Consider the following 16,559-nt stretch of genomic DNA (forward strand, 5'->3'; position numbering starts at 1 on the left):
CAGCCTGCCCCATCGCCCCCGTGATGCCCCATCATGGGCTGTCCTGTCCTACCCTGCACTGTGGCTCCGTGGTCCCTGCCCCAGCTGCTCTCTGGCTACACAGCTGTGACCCGAGCCTTGGGGGGGAGCCCCCTGCCATCCAGGCATGGCCCCACACTACAGGCTCTATGTGGGATGGGGCAAGCTCCCCAGCACCCTGTGGCAAGCTGCAGGGAAGTGACATAGCCCTGAGCTGGGATGCTGCAAAGGGCCCATTCCTGGTTGCTTTGGAGAGTGTGGGGAGAGCCTCGCCCAGTCCAGCCAGGGTTGCTGGCCACCCATCAGGACCCCTGGCTTCTGTCCCTGGCTCTGGAGGGGAGTGAGGGCTAGTGGCTAGAACAGGAGCTGGCTTGCTGCTGGTCAGAGCTAGGATGGAGGGGGGACACTCAGGACTCTGGGGTATAACATCCTGTCCCTGCCACAGACATCCTGTGTGACCTTGGGGAGTCACTTCAGGTCGCCCCGTGCCTCAGTTTCCCCATGTGTGAAATGGCTATAATAAGCTGTTCTTCCAGCCAGCAGAGCAATTCACAGCTCTGGCAGATGGATCCAATGGGATTACTCCCGATTGACACCAGTGTAATAGAATCATAGAATCTCAGGGTTGGAAGGGACCTCAGGAGGCCATTTAGTCCAACCCCCTGCTCAAAGCAGGGCCAACCCCAACAGGTCTTGGGGGCAGTAACAGCCCCCAGCAGCCTCACTCTTCGGGGGCCCCTGTGGGGCAGCCCTGGGCAGGGCCCAGCCGGGAGCAGGCGCCGCCAGAGGGGGCTGGCTCCGGAGCGCAGGCGGCGGCGCTCGCTGCCCCACGTCCCGCTCCGCCCAGCGCGCACCGAGCCGGCTGCGCCCGGGGCCCCACGGGGCCAGCCCAGGGGCCCCGGTAACTGGGGGAGCCGCGGGGGGCGGCACCCGGGATCGGGCAGGGGATCGGGGCCGGGGCCCCTGTGCCTGGGGAAGGGCAGGTAGTGTCCCGGCGCTGCACGACACAGCCCCAGCAGTAGGGGACTGCCCGGACCAGACACCCCTGGCAGCCCAACCCCTGACAGGGCTCAGCCCCCTGCTAGAGCCACCCACTCCCCCTCTGCCACTGGGGAGGGGCTCAGAGATGTAGCTGGTAACAGCCCCCCGTTGGCCCCAGGGCTTTCCATGGGGTCCCCCTCCCAGAATGCTCCTGGCCCCTGCACCCCGAGCAGCCTCCGCCCCATGGGCTGTTCTGGCTGGGAGAGTTATCTGAGCACCGCCCGCTGCCCTGCCCCCCCAAGCGCTGGGATGCCCAAATCCCAGACATAGCGCACAGCCCCCCACCCCCTACAAGGTCTGGCTTTCCCCGAGGCCCTGGTACGGGCATGGAAGGGTCTCAGGCGTGACCTGGCCTGTCTCCTTCCCTCAGACAGGCTCTCCCCATCCCAGGTGGCCCTGACTTTCCGGAGAGAGTGCAGGGAGGTGGTCACAGAGCTGTGAGGAAGGGGAGATGCCATGTGGCGACTGTCCAGGTGAGGAAGGGGTTAACCTGCCCTGGTGCGGTTGGTTGGCGCAGGGGTGCCGCCATGTGGAATGGCCCTGGTGCTGCCATGAGCAGTATGGGGCCTATGAAGTGGCACCCTGTGGAGCCCCCCATGCCTGGCCCTCTCTGGGGCCAGGTAGGAGGTGGTCACAGCTGCTCTCCCCTTGGGAAAAGTTTGGGGGGTCAGCCCCTGGTTCCCAGCCCCATAAACAGTGATTGGTTAGTGACCCCCCGCCCACCATCACGGGGCGTCCCTTTGCCTCAGTGCCGGGGTGGCTCGGGGGGCTGTCTATTGGGCAGCAGTGATGGGAAAGGATCTAGGGGGCACAGCGGACAAGCAGCTGGACACAAGCTACCAGTGCAGTGCCATGGCACGAGGGGTCGTGCAATCCTTGGATGTGGAACATACACGGCTGTACTGAGCTGGGAAGGAATTTCACCTCCAGGGGTGGCACTGGGAGGCTGGAAACCTGTGCCTAATTCTGGTGTACACATTCTAACAGGGGGGTGATACATTGGAGAGGATGCAGGGAAGAGACCTGCAGAGTTTGAGGGCTGGAGAAAATGCCCTTGAGTGACCAACATAAAGAGCTAGATCCGTCTGGTTTACCAAAAAGCAGACTCAATGTCTTAGCCAATAATCACATGACTCCAGGAACTGGGAATTCGAGGAAAACACCAGATAGAGGTTGAAAACATGAGAGCCTCATCACTTTCATTTGTCCACGAGAAAGTGAAGTGGGTGTGCGATCGTGATCTCTAAGTACCAATCTGGGGTCGAAAGCCTGAGTAGAGGGCTTTTCAACCCAGCAGGGGAAGTCAGAGCAGGATCCAGTGGCCAGATGCTGAAGCTGGAAAAATTCAGATGAGAGAGAAGGTGGAAATTTTTCACTGAGGGTGAGTAACCATTGCAACAATTTACCAAGGGCTGCGGTGCATTCTCCAGCACTTGAAGCGTTTGCATGAAGATGGCTGCCTTTCTAAGGGATCTGCTCTAGTCTGGACATGGTGAAGGAATCAGTGGGTGATTCTCCGGCCTGTGCTGTGCAGGGTCAGAATGGCCCTTTGGCCTTAATATCTGTTGGGCTAAGACAACATGGGAAATGGGGTGTTTGGTGGAAAATACCTTGTTTTTAAAGACCTTAGACAGTTTAAAATGGAAGGGTCGTTAGACTATTGTGGAAAATCCAGTGTCATCCTCTTTTGGGAGTAAGAAATGGGAGGTTGAAGATGTCCTTCACTTACTTTGTAGTTTTCCAGTTTCTTAGTGATTGTATAAAATGGGGACAGAGACCTTTAGCTGACATTAAATGACATTTTGTTCTGTGTGAATTAGTCTTAGGACGGGCTAGGTACCACCTCTGAGTTAATAAAGTACTTTATAAAAACGTAGAGCGCAGGCCATAGAATTATTATGTTATAATGGTTCAAAAAAGAAACTTTTACAAAGGTGACAAAATAAACCACTTACTCACCTTATATGTTTTTTTGCCATTTGCTGAATCTACGGAGAACTCTGCCAGGACACTGAAATGCCAACATAAAGCAGTAGGTCAATGCCTAAGTTTTTTATGAGGATTTGTATATATGGTTTTCGCTGCTTAGTTAGGACACCATTTAGTAACTGTTTCTAAGGAATAAAAAGCTTTGCAAAAACCCCCTTGCTTTTCTTACCTAGTTTATTTCTGCTGCTAAACAAAAGTATCGTTTCCTTCCTTTTTCACACTTTTTAGTTAAAACATCGTAACGATGGCTGCATTGGAAATAGATACAGAGAACTCTCTTATGCTGGTCTCTATCTTCTGTAGCATACTAACTGGTCGAGATGGTAGACTTCATAGAATCTTTGTCCAATCTGCTGTCAAGCACATCCTCACAGCCGCTGACGTTCAGATTGCTGCAGCTGGAGGAGTTCCATGGATGGGTGAACTCTAGGTGTGCATTTATCTCGGGGGGATTCTCTTCAGAGCAGTGTGGCCGAGTGGATAGAGCAATGGACTGGGACTGTTGAGACCTGGGTTGTCTTCCTGGCTCTGCCCCTCCTGCTTGGGTTTGCTTGGGCAACTAATTTTCCCCTTTTTGTGCTTCAGTTTCCCCATTCATTAAATGGGAATCATGCTCTGAAGTGCTTTGAGATCTACTGATGAATAGTACCAGGGATTAAAGTGCAGGGCTCCCTTCAGCTCCCAATGGCCCAGAATATTCAAAGCCCTCCTCCTCTGTTGTGGATGATTCAGTTTTTCTCTAAAGTCAGACATTCAGCAGCCGTTCTCCGTTTCCGCTGCTGACACCATTTGCTGGCACAACTTGCTGCTGCCCTACCATGAGCCATGCCAATGCTGGGAAGGGCAGAAGTTGGGGTTTGTGTCTCTGCGAAACGCAGCAACATCTGCCTTCCTGGGTCCCTTCGCTAGGCTGTGTGCCGGGGCGGGATGTCATTTATGCTACTGACACAATTTACGTGTGGTACTACATAATGCTAATGGGAAGACTCTTCTCCTTCGTGCACCTGGGACAGGGGCAATATGTTCTGGTGGTCGGGGGGGCCACACGACAGCCAGGTCCCAGTAGCTCAGCCCCTTCTGTGTATTACTGTAGTGTGGAAGGACCCCAGTCGTGGTAGGTGCTGCACAGAGAACGAGCTCTGCCCCTGCCCCCAGAAGCTCACAGTCCAAGTGCAAGGCACAGGCCAAGAGATGGATACTGAGCAATGTGGGAGGACAAGGAGGTCAGCAGGATGTGCACTAGGCTCAGCTCACCAGGGGCCTGTCTGGTTTTTTGTAGGGCTCACAGCCCAGGAGAGTTCCATGGAGGGATGTGAAGGTAGCTAACGAGGCTGCTGAAAGCTCCAGTTCCTGCAGGACTTGTGGTTGCACCCCTGCTGCTCTCCTGACGCCCCGCGAACCTGACAGCACCTCAGCTGTATCTTCCCGACATCCTCTGGGGCGCAGGGTGATGCAGAGAAATTGGTGTGGCCTGGTGGCCAGCGCACAGGCTGGCCCTTAGGCTCTGTTCCCAGCTGTGGGTAAGTTCCGTCACATTCTTCTCTGGGCCTGAGTTTCCCTATCTGTAAAATGGGGATAATGCTGCACCGTTCTTTGGGACTGATGGATGGTAAGGGCTGGGTCTTGTTAGTTAGGTCTGCTCTAACTGAAATGATACACTGGCATAGCTTGGTCGGTCAGGGGTGTGAAAAAACACCCCAACTTCCCTTTGCTGACAGCCCCCCCAGTGCAGACACAGCTCTGCCAGTGGAAGGTGGCTAGTGGTGTTCAGGGAGGGAATGTTCCTACACTGCAGAAAAACTCCTGTAGGTGAAGGCTGCGTCTACCCTATGGGGCTGCGCTGTTTAGTTTCCATAGTGTAGACGTGCCCGTACCTTCTCGGCCACGTCTTTATCTTCCCTCAGGCCCTGCCAAGTTCCTTGCAGGCTTCAAGGTCAGCTCCCAGACTGCTGCGCTGGGCATCACAAAATGCGGAAGAGATGGCCAGCCCTCTGTGGAGATAGAGGCGGTTAGGGACTATTTAGAAAAGCTGGACGTGCACAAGTCCATGGGGCCGGACGAGTTGCATCCGAGAGTGCTGAAGGAATTGGCGGCTGTGATTGCAGAGCCACTGGCCATTATCTTTGAAAACTCGTGGCGAACCGGGGAAGTCCCGGATGACTGGAAAAAGGCTAATGTAGTGCCAATCTTTAAAAAAGGGAAGAAGGAAGATCCTGGGAACTACAGGCCAGTCAGCCTCACCTCAGTCCCTGGAAAAATCATGGAGCAGGTCCTCAAAGAATCAATCCTGAAGCACTTGCATGAGAGGAAAGTGATCAGGAACAGCCAGCATGGATTCACCAAGGGAAGGTCATGCCTGACTAATCTAATCGCCTTTTATGATGAGATTACTGGTTCTGTGGATGAAGGGAAAGCAGTGGATGTATTGTTTCTTGACTTTAGCAAAGCTTTTGACACGGTCTCCCATAGTATTCTTGTCAGCAAGTTAAGGAAGTATGGGCTGGATGAATGCACTATAAGGTGGGTAGAAAGCTGGCTAAATTGTCGGGCTCAACGGGTAGTGATCAATGGCTCCATGTCTAGTTGGCAGCCGGTATCAAGTGGAGTGCCCCAAGGGTCGGTCCTGGGGCCGGTTTTATTCAATATCTTCATAAATGATCTGGAGGATGGTGTGGATTGCACTCTCAGCAAATTTGCGGATGATACTAAACTGGGAGGAGTGGTAGATACGCTGGAGGGGAGGGATAGGATACAGAAGGACCTAGACCAATTGGAAGATTGGGCCAAAAGGAATCTGATGAGGTTCAATAAGGATAAGTGCAGGGTCCTGCACTTAGGATGGAAGAACCCAATGCACAGCTACAGACTAGGGACCGAATGGCTAGGCAGCAGTTCTGCAGAAAAGGACCTAGGGGTGACAGTGGACGAGAAGCTGGATATGAGTCAGCAGTGTGCCCTTGTTGCCAAGAAGGCCAATGGCATTTTGGGATGTATAAGTAGGGGCATAGCGAGCAGATCGAGGGACGTGATCGTTCCCCTCTATTCGACATTGGTGAGGCCTAATCTGGAGTACTGTGTCCAGTTTTGGGCCCCACACTTCAAGAAGGATGTGGATAAATTGGAGAGAGTCCAGCGAAGGGCAACAAAAATGATTAGGGGACTGGAACACATGAGTTATGAGGAGAGGCTGAGGGAGCTGGGATTGTTTAGCCTGCAGAAGAGAAGAATGAGGGGGGATTTGATAGCTGCTTTCAACTACCTGAAAGGGGGTTCCAAAGAGGATGGCTCTAGACTGTTCTCAATGGTAGCAGATGACAGAACGAGGAGTAATGGTCTCAAGTTGCAGTGGGGGAGGTTTAGATTGGATATTAGGAAAAACTTTTTCACTAAGAGGGTGGTGAAACACTGGAATGCGTTACCTAGGGAGGTGGTAGAATCTCCTTCCTTAGAGGTTTTTAAGGTCAGGCTTGACAAAGCCCTGGCTGGGATGATTTAACTGGGAATTGGTCCTGCTTTGAGCAGGGGGTTGGACTAGATGACCTTCTGGGGTCCCTTCCAACCCTGATATTCTATGATTCTATGATTCCTGCTCCTGAGAGAATTTCTTGTTTGGTTTGCTAGCCTTGCCTGTTTGCTCTTCAAAGTCCCTCCAGCCCTTCCGATTCGTTGTCACTTGTGGGAATGGCAGACGCTCTTTTCCTGGATTTCCATTCCTGAAGGATCTCGTCTGGCTCGCTTCACTTCCGGCCACGCAACCGTCACAGACTGTCCTGCCAGCATCACTACCGCTGGGGTTTCACGGTGCAATGGGTGGTGTGGATGCTCTGACTTGGGTTCAAATCCGCCTCATTTTGGTTTTGCTTAAAACCAGGTCTACACTTGGGAGTGTTAATTCATTTGTAGATTTTAAGGCCCTGTGATCATCTTGTCTGACCTCCTGTAGAACCCAGGCCAGAGAACATCCCTGAATCAATTCCTATTTGAACTCGAGCAGCTCTTTTAGAAAAACATCCTATCTTGATTTTAAAATTGCCAGGGATGGAGAATCCGCCACAAGCCCTGGGAGGTTGTTGCAATGGTTAATTATCCTCTCCATTAAAGATGTGCAGCACTCTGCCTTTGTCTGGCCTCAACTTCCAGCCACTGGCTCTTGTTAGATGTTTGTCTGCTAGACTGAAGAGCCGTCTGCTGTCACATTCCTGGTTCCTCTGTAGGTATTTATAGACCGGGATCAAGTCACCCCTTAACCGTGGCCATACGAAGAAAAAACCCCAGCTATTACAGTGTGAAAATGTTTTTGCTGATATAACTTATATTGGCTCAGGGTGTGAAATGAGCGATACCAGCAAAGAGTGCTTTTGCCACTTGAACCGCTTTGCTAGTAGAGAAATGTCATACAACATCACCCCCAAACAGCCGTTGCTATTGGGGTAGCTGTGAGGCGTAGCCCTGCCCCACCTCAAGAAGGAACAGATTTAAGCTGCACTTTCATTATGTGAAATTGGATCATCCACACGGGGTGGGAGTAGGGGATGTGGTTTCTGCGACAGCAGGGCCTGGACTTCATGCCCCAGAGGTCCCTGCCAATCTTGTGTCCTGTGGATTTGCCATCAGACCTCTCCTTCAAGCTCTCCTTTGCTGTGAGGCCTTCAATAAACATTTTTATCATCTGTTAAACTTTTCCCGTCTTTTTCTTGTACCAAACCAAACCCATTCCAGGTGTCAACACGTAGAACATGCCAAGGACAAAAAAAACTCTATGCCAGAAAAAAGAAGAGACCCCGGACCAGATCTGTAAAGGTATTTAAAAATCCCCAGGTGCCTTCGGTGCCTAAATACCTTTACGAATCTGGCCTCCAGCTATTGACACTATACTTGGATTCCCATGACAATATTCCCAGCCCTGTATTCAAGTATAGAAAAAAGAGGAACTCCAAGTCAAATGGGAAAAGGGTGGGGAAGAGACAGGGAGGGGTGTGGATTGATCACCTGCCTTTCATACATGCAGCCTGCCGGGATCTTTAGTCCACTAGTTCTAGGAAACTGGCAGAAAAAGCCTACAATAAACTCAACAAGGGTTCGGCGGCTGGTGTGCCGAGGTGGCTGCCCATCGTCACATCGTCTCCTTGTGCTCCCCCATCAGCCTGGCTGGTCCATCAGGGATGGGTGTTTTGTCCTGCGCTTGTACAGTGCCTAGCACTGGGGGGAGGGGGCCCTTAGTCTCCTCCTACATGGGCTGCAGCGTTCCCATATGTGCAAGGCAGGGGTCTGGATTCTGTTCCCAACAGGGCGCGGCCTGTGAATTCCATGTCCAGCTCTCTGCTCCTGTTTCACTCCGGGGCATGCACCTCACCTAGCTGCCTTCCATTCGGTGTCCTGGGAGCATGATTTCCTTCCTTTTCAGTGCAGGGCCTCTGCGAATCCCCGGGGGATCTGAGTAATAATAGGCTGTTGGGGGAGACTCCAGAGCTTTAGGAGTGAATCCAGAGTGGCTCCTGGGGCAGCAGGGACCATCTGGTCTGTGTCTGTGCAGTGCCTGGCATGGGCGGCCGCTGGTCTGCCAGGGTGAGTGTTGGACAGGTCAGGGCTGCTTCTTGGCGCTGTGGGGAATGGAGGGAGGTGGGGGTGCAGGAGGGCCAGGGCGAATGGGGGGCAGGTGGAGGGGTGTGGGGGGGAGGTGGGGGTGCAGGAGGGCCGGGGCGAATGCGGGGCAGGTGGAGGGGTGCGGGGGGGAGGTGGGGGTGCAGGAGGGCCGGGGCGAACGGGGGGCAGGTGGAGGGGTGCGGGGGGGACGTGGGGGTGCAGGAGGGCCGGGGCGAATGGGGGGCAGGTGGAGGGGTGCGGGGGGGATGTGGGGGTGCAGGAGGGCCGGGGCGAACGGGGGCAGGTGGAGGGGTGCAGGGGGGACCTGGGGGTGCAGGAGGGCCGGGGCGAATGGGGGGCAGGTGGAGGGGTACGTGGGGGTGCAGGAGGGCCGGGGTGAAGGGGATGCTGGGGGTGAGGGGGCTGTGGGGAAATGGGCATAGCAGGGCGGGGGCTGCATTTACGGGCAGGGGCCGGGCTCCCCTGCAGGCCCCGGGGCCGGACCAGCTCTGGGCCCGCCCCGGGGGAGGGTCCCGTGGGGCCGGCTATGGGGCACAGGGCGGAGTCCCCGGGGCTGGCGGCGGGAGGGTCCCGTGGGGCCGGGGGGGTGAAGCTCCAGGTGGACCCCGCCCCGGACGGCGCTGGGGCTGCCCGGGGGTCGCTGAGCCCGGGCCCGCCGCGGAGCCTCCCGCTCACCCGGTAATTGCACCCGGCGGCGGAGCAGCGGGGGCTGGGCGCAGCGTGGGGGGCTGGGCCGGGGACCTGGGAGCCATTCGGGGGGCTGCGCAGGCTGGGTAAAGCGTGGGGGGGCCTTGGGTGCAGTCGGGGGGGACTGGGTACAATGTTGGGGGGGCTGAGCAGGATAGATTGGGTGCAGCGGTGGGGGGGGCTGGGTGCAGAATGGGGGGATGGGCAGGCTGGGTGCAGCGGGGGGGCCTCGGTATCTGGGGGCTAGGTGTAGTGGGGGGGCTGGGCAGGGCAGGGCAGGCTGGGTGCAGTGTGGGGGGACTGGGGGCTAGGTGTAGTGGGGGGGCTCGGCAGGCCGGGTGCAGCATGGGGGGGCTGGGTTCAGTGTGGGGGCTGGGTGCAGGGTGTGGATAGCTGGATGTTTGGGGCAGGTGCGAGGCTGGGCACAGCCTGGGAGGGGGCTGGGTTTTTGGGGCAGAGGGGCTGGGCAGTCTGGGTGAGGGGTGGGGGGTTGCTGAGTGTGTGGGGTGGTGTTAGGGTTGGGTGGGTGCTGGAATATCAGAATGTTGGGGGGGCTGGCTGCAGGAGTCTCTCTGGGGCTGGCTGGAGGTGGGGGGCTGTGTTTCCGGGGCTGGGGCCTGGCTGGTGGGTTTCTCAGGGCCCCGTTGGGGGGCACCTCGGGCTCCGTCGCTGGGGGCGCTGGCTGCTCCAGTTCTTTCCCTGCCATGTCTATTGGCTGGAGAGTGACCAAATGTTTCCCCAGTGACACAGATACCAGGTCCAGGGGCAGGGAATGGGGAGAAGCACACCCCCCCACCCCCCACCCCCGCCCGCACTCCCCCACTGACTGCCTTTCTCACCCTGGCAGGCTGCAGAGCCACGTCCGGGTTCACTCATGGCTGCGGCAGAGCCCGCTCCGGGAAGGGACTCTCAGCGAGCTGCAGGTGAGTCTGCCCCAGGGGAGGGGGTGATGGTACGGGAATCCTGCCTAGTGGGGTGTGAGCCGCATGGGATGGATCAGGGGAGGGGGAATCCCTTGGGATTCTCAGTAGGGGGCACCCAGCGCAGCCCCCTCAATGAGGGGCTATTGGAATTGGCCTCCCGAGGGCTTCCCGTGGTGCAGCGGGAACCTCCAGGCAATGACAGTCACCCTGGGACTCCCCCAGATACAGGGTGGTGCCACCCTCCCGTTTCCAGGGCTCTCCAGGAGGTCTCCCTGACCTCATCTCTTTGCTTCCTCCAGAAGGATGCTCTGTCCCCCTGCCAGACCCGGCGTCCTGGGTGGAAGGGGAGAATGTGTGGGTGCTGGAGCTGCAGCCCTACAGCGATCCCAGTGGTGAGTGAGCCCTCTGTACTTGGCACTGGGGTAACTGCTGCTGGGTCCAGTTCTGGGGCCCACAGTTGAGGAAGGAGGTTGATGAGTTGGAGAGGGGTCGGAGAAGAGCCACGAGACTGAGGAAAGGATAGAAAATCTGCCTTACAGCGATAGATCCCTGGAGCTCGATCTCTGTAGCTTAACAAAGAGAAGATTCAGGGATGACTTGACCACAGTCTGTACGCACCTACACAGGGGGAACAAATATTTGATAATGGGCTCTGGGCCCAGGGGAGGGGGTGATGGTGCGGGAGCCCTGCCTAGTGGGGTGTGAGCCGCATGGGATGGATCAGGGGAGGGGGAATCCCTTGGGATTCTAGCAGTTGAAGGTCTAACGCAAGCCAGTGGCTGGACACTGAAGCTAGGCATGTCCAGACTGGAAAGAAGGTGTGCCTTTTGACAGTGAGTAATTAACCATTGAAAGCATTTACCAGGAGTGGTGGTGTTCTCCATCACTAACAATTTTCCAGGCAAGATGGGATGGTTCTCTTAAAGGGCTGCTCTGGTTCAAATCGGGATTGATTCCGGGCAGGTCTCGGGCCTGGGCTACGCAGGAGGTCAGATTACATGATCGCGTGGGCCCTCCTGGCTGCACCCAGGTGGTTGCCCGGCTGAGGCTGGAACTCACCTCTGGTTGCGCTCTGTTTCCCAGCAGTTGATGAAGCGGTAAAGCTGGAGCCGCAGGGGCCCTTCCTGAGAAGCGCTGTGAGGGCTGGAAAGCAGGAGATGCCGAAGCCAGGCATAGCAGGGATGCTGGAGCCGGAGGGACCATTCCTGAGAAGCGCTGTGAGGGCTGGAAAGCAGGACATGGTGAAGCCAGGCGTAGGAGGGATGCTGGAGCCGGAGGGGCGCTTCCTGAGAAGCACAGTGAGGACTGTAAAGCAGGAGGTGCAGGAGCCAGGCGTAGCAGGGGTGCTGGAGCCAGAGGGGCCATTCTTGAGAAGCACAGTGAGGGCTGTAAAGCAGGAGACATTGGAGCCAGAGGGGCCGTTCCTGAGAAGCGCTGTGAGGGCTACAAAGCAGGAGATGCCGGAGCCAGGCGTAACAGGGATGTCGGAGTCGGAGAGGCCCTTCTTGAGAAGTGCTGTGAGGGCTGTAAAGCAGGAAATGCTGGAGCCAGGCATAGCAGGGATGCTGGAGCCAGAGGGGCCGTTCCAGAGAAGTGCTGGAGAGAACATTCCCTGGATCCCGGAGCAGGGCAGAGCTGGCGGAAGCCAGCACCGGGCAGTGAGGAGGAACCCTCCACGGAGGAGGCAGGGTAAGAACAGCCGCTATGACCCCCCGCCGGGGAGGCAAGGGGGCAGCCCCCTGCGGGACATCACTGTGCCCCAGAGCGCAGCTGCAGGGGGGCCGCCCCACACGTGTGCCACCTGCGGAAAGAGTTTCAGCCGCCGCTCCAAGCTGAGCTCCCACCAGAGGAACCACACTGGAGACAAACCCCACAGCTGTGGGGACTGTGGGAAGGGCTTCCTGTGGCGCTCAGACCTGCTCCGACACCAGCTCATGCACACGGGGGAGCGTCCCCACCACTGCCCCCAGTGTGGCCGCGGCTTCAGCCGGGCCTCACGGCTCCTGCAGCATCAGAGAGTCCATACGGAAGCCAGCCATGGAAGGGAGGGCAGCCCGGTGCCGAGTGCGCTGCAGGGAGTCCACGGGGAGCCTGGCCACGGAGTGGGGCTGAGTGAGGGGCTGGGAGTCCACACGGAGCCTGGCCACGGAGTGGGGCGGAGCCCGGGGCTGAGTGAGGGGCTGGGAGTCCACACAGAGCCTGACCACAGAGTGAGTGAGGGCCGGGAAGTCGACGGGGAGCCTGGCCACAGAGTGGGGCAGAGCCCGGGGCTGAGTGAAGGGCTGGGAGTCCACATGGAGCCTGACCACAGCATGGGGCGGAGCACGGGGCTGAGTGAGGGCCGGGGAGTTCATGTGGAGCCCAGCCATGGAGTGGTACGGAGCCTGGGGCTGAGTGAGGGGCTGGGAGTCCATGCGGAGCCTGGCCATGGAGCAGAGAGGACCTGGGCTCTGACTACGCTGCAGAGAAGCCATGTGGAGCCTGCCCATGGAGGGGAGGGCAATGTGGCACAGAGCCCAACCTTGTTTGCACTGCAGGGAGTCCATGGAGAACCTTGCCACGGAGCAGGGTGGAGCCCGGTGCTCACTACACTGCAGGGTGTCCACGTGGAGCCTGGCCACAGAGTGGGGCGGAGCCCGGGGCTGAGTGAGGAGCTGGGAGTCCACACAGAGCCTGGCCATGGAGTGGGGCGGAACCCGGGGCTGAGTGAGGGGCTGGGAGTTCACGCAGAGCCTGGCCATGGACTGGGGCGGAGCCCGGGGCTGAATGAGGGGCTAGGAGTCCACATGGAGCCCGGCAATGGAGCAGAGAGGACCTGGGCTCTGACTACCCTGCAGGGAGTCCATACAGAGCCCTGCCATGGGGCGGGGTGGAGCCCAATGATGACTACACTGCAGAGAAGCCATGTGGAGCCTGCCCATGGAGGGGAGGGCAATGTGGCACAGAGCCCAACCTTGTTTGCACTGCAGGGAGTCCATGGAGAGCCCTGCCCCGGAGCGGGGTGGAGCCCGGTGCTCACTACACTGCAGGGCGTCCACGCAGAGCCAGGCCATGGAGCGAGGTGGAGCCCAGTGCTAACTACATTGCAGGGAGTCCACGTGGAACCCTGCCACGGAGCAGGGTGGAGCCCGGTGCTCACTACGCTGCAGGGCGTCCACGCAGAGCCAGGCCATGGACCGGGGTGGAGCCCGATGCTCACTACACTGCAGGGTGTCCATGCAGAGCCAGGCCACGGAGCAGGGTGGAGCCCGATGCTCACTACACTGCAGGGCGTCCATGCAGAGCCAGGCCACAGAGCAGGCTGGAGCCCTGTGCTCACTACGCTGCCAGGTGTCCACGGAGAGCCCTGCCATGGACAAGAATGGAGCCCAGCCCTGAGTGCATTGCAGGGCATCCACGGGGAGCCCAGCCACAGCCCAGAAGGGAACCCGGCGCTGATTGCCTTGCAGAGGGTCCACGCGGAGCCCTGGGACAGCGCAGAGGGTAATGTGGCACAATGCCCAACCTTGTTTGCACTGCAGAGAATTCAGGCAGAGCCCTGCTACAGCACTGAGGGACCCACGGCCCAGAGGCTGGAGCTGATTGTGCTGCAGAGAGTCCACGGAGAGTCCTGCCATGGAGCAGAGGGGAGTTCAGGCCTGATTGCCCGGCAGGGAGTCCATGGGGAGCCCTGCCATGGCACGGAGCAGAGCCCGGCACTGAATGCAGTGCAGACAGTCCACGGGCAGCCCTGCCACGGCACCGAGCAGAGCCCGGCACTGAGTGCAGTGCAGACAGTCCACGGGCAGCCCTGCCACGGCACCGAGCAGAACCCGGCACTGAGTGCAGTGCAGACAGTCCACGGGCAGCCCTGCCACGGCACCGAGCAGAACCCGGCACTGAGTGCAGTGCAGACAGTCCACGGGCAGCCCTGCCACGGCACCGAGCAGAACCCGGCACTGAGTGCAGTGCAGACAGTCCACGGGCAGCCCTGCCACGGCACCGAGCAGAACCCGGCACTGAGTGCAGTGCAGACAGTCCACGGGCAGCCCTGCCACGGCACCGAGCAGAACCCGGCACTGAGTGCAGTGCAGACAGTCCACGGGCAGCCCTGCCACGGCACCGAGCAGAGCCCGGCACTGAGTGCAGTGCAGACAGTCCACGGGCAGCCCTGCCACGGCACCGAGCAGAGCCTGGCACTGAGTGCAGTGCAGACAGTCCACGGGCAGCCCTGCCACGGCACCGAGCAGAACCCGGCACTGAGTGCAGTGCAGACAGTCCACGGGCAGCCCTGCCACGGCACCGAGCAGAACCCGGCACTGAGTGCAGTGCAGACAGTCCACGGGCAGCCCTGCCACGGCACCGAGCAGAGCCCGGCACTGAGTGCAGTGCAGACAGTCCACGGGCAGCCCTGCCACGGCACCGAGCAGAACCCGGCACTGAGTGCAGTGCAGACAGTCCACGGGGAAACCTGCCACGGAGCAGAGAGTCCCGTGGCCCAGAGCCTGGCACTGGCTGCGCTGCAGTGTCTCCAGGCTGGAGAGGCTCAATGCGTCATCGGTGAGCGAGGGGGAGGCCTGGCTGAGACCCCCCCATCCCCCGCAGCCTTGGTGCAGGATAATCCCTTCCAATGTCCCGAATGCCGAAAGTGCTTCGGCCGCAGCTCGTACCTGGTGAAGCACCGCCGGATCCACGGGGCGGGGAAGCCCCATCAGTGCCCCCAGTGTGGCAAGTGCTTCAGCCAGCGCTCATACCTCTGCAAGCACCGCCGCATCCATGCCGCCGCGGCCGGCAAACCCCACGAGTGTGCGCTGTGTGGCAAGCGCTTCAGCCTTCGGTCCTACCTCTGCAAACACCGCCGCATCCACACGAGATAGACCCGCTCCCCGGGCCTGGGAGCCACAGCAGCCCTGCACGGGCCGTGCACGGCCCTGGAGCCAAGGGGACGCCGCCCCGGAGCCATGGTACAAGCCGCCCATGGAGCGTGCCGTCAGAGCCCACGGCATGGGAGCACTACCGGCTGAGCTGGCAGGCACGCGGTGCGAGAGGGAGCGCTGGGTGAGGCTGCGTCCTTATGGGAGTGGTTGGTGGGAACAGAGGGGAGAACTTTCTGTGCCATGTTCTGTAATGTTTTTGGTCAATAAATGGTTTTGAAGAGGGGGAAATGCTCCCTTGTAAACGCGTGTCTCCTCTCTGCAGCTGTTTGGGGGCAGACACAGGGCAAGGGCTGTGGCCCTGGGGTGAGAGCAGGACAGCCTAACCCACATATCCTGCGTGAGCCTCTCCAGCGGGGAGGCCAGTGTGCCCACGCAGCCATTCCCGTGGGGGGGACAATGCTGTCACGGGGCAGCCCATCACCCCTGCTGGAATGCAGCAGCTCACCCAAGGCTGGGATTCCCATGGGGCATCAGGTCCCCCTTTGGGAGCCCCAGCTTCCAGCAGGCCCTGCCACTCTGGTCCGCGGGCTACACCCAGGCTGGGGCAGCACATAGAGTGGTGAGTGTCTTTCCTCCCGTGGGAGGCCCTGGGGCCAGGCCCAAGGTTGGGTTCCCCACAGGAATGGCATGATGCTGCTGCTGCCCCAGCCAGGTGCTCAGTTAAATAGAATCATAGAATCCCAGGGGTGGAAGGGACCTCAGGAGGTCATCTAGTCCGACCCCCTGCTCAAAGCAGGACCAAGCCCCAATTTTTGCCCCAGATCCCTAAATGGCCCCCTCAAGGATTGAACTCACAACTCTGGGTTTAGCAGGCCCATGCTCAAACCACTGAGCTATCCCTGCTGCTTGCTGCCCTCACAGCTGTAGGGTGGAATTTGGGAGCTGAGGGCATCAGAAACGCTGAGCTAGCCCGGCAGCCTCTCTAGCCCACTGGCTTATGCTGGGCTCCGGGGCCCATTGGAGAGCGCCTGCTACAGCATAATGGCCTTGGCTGTTGGGGCCCCGGGGCCCGCTCGCTGTGGGGGCTCCCTCCCAGGCGTGTGCCCAGACCCTGCACCCAGTCCCCCGCTGGGTAGCAGCACCTCTGCCTGTGAGACAATTGCTCGTTCCCAAATTCTCTCTGGCCCTGGACTGGGCGTGCCGGTCACGTCCTGCTGTTATTAGAACAAACGTGGCTGGGGTGTTACTGGTTAAAACTTACCCAGAGAGGCAGTGGCCTTGAACCCATCAGAGGGGAGGGCCCGTCTGGGAAAGGGCCATTTCTCTGGGGTCTCTTTGGGGGCCCCAGAGCTGGGAGCACGGAGCCAATGGGGAAATAGACCTAGGGTTAGGACGAGGCAGAGTGAGTGCCACCTCTGGGAGGCAGGGAGGGGACCTCCCC

The 16,559-nt window shown here is 58.9% G+C and overlaps 1 protein-coding gene and 1 long non-coding RNA gene across 21 annotated transcripts; both read left to right on the forward strand.

Annotated features, from left to right (window-relative positions):
• Positions 1-793: 793 nt before the first annotated feature.
• LOC311530052 lies at positions 794-7,725 on the forward strand. 17 transcript variants are annotated; one of them, XR_014713905.1, is made up of 6 exons: positions 794-919; positions 1,450-1,532; positions 2,047-2,440; positions 3,277-3,478; positions 4,328-4,568; positions 4,953-5,179. It is a non-coding gene; the product is annotated as an uncharacterized lncRNA (long non-coding RNA). The 17 variants fall into 17 exon arrangements; XR_014713906.1 differs by having other exon boundaries at positions 2,354-2,440; positions 4,953-5,177; XR_014713907.1 differs by having other exon boundaries at positions 825-919; positions 1,430-1,532.
• A 763-nt stretch (positions 7,726-8,488) lies between these two features.
• Positions 8,489-15,420, forward strand: LOC311530051 (uncharacterized protein). Of its 4 annotated transcripts, none has more exons than XM_084646386.1 (4): positions 8,489-8,613; positions 10,187-10,262; positions 10,562-10,654; positions 11,346-15,420. In XM_084646386.1, the coding sequence occupies exons 1-4, from the start codon at positions 8,590-8,592 to the stop codon at positions 15,116-15,118; spliced, it is 3,966 nt and encodes a 1,321-aa protein (XP_084502512.1). In that variant the 5' UTR covers positions 8,489-8,589; the 3' UTR covers positions 15,119-15,420. The 4 variants fall into 4 exon arrangements, with proteins under 4 accessions (XP_084502512.1, XP_084502513.1, XP_084502514.1 ...); XM_084646387.1 differs by having other exon boundaries at positions 11,349-15,420; XM_084646388.1 differs by lacking the exon at positions 10,562-10,654.
• Positions 15,421-16,559: the final 1,139 nt, after the last annotated feature.

Source organism: Lepidochelys olivacea (genome assembly GCF_965140295.1).
Source record: "Lepidochelys olivacea isolate rLepOli2 genome assembly, chromosome: 13".
Taxonomy (NCBI): Eukaryota; Metazoa; Chordata; order Testudines; family Cheloniidae; genus Lepidochelys; species Lepidochelys olivacea.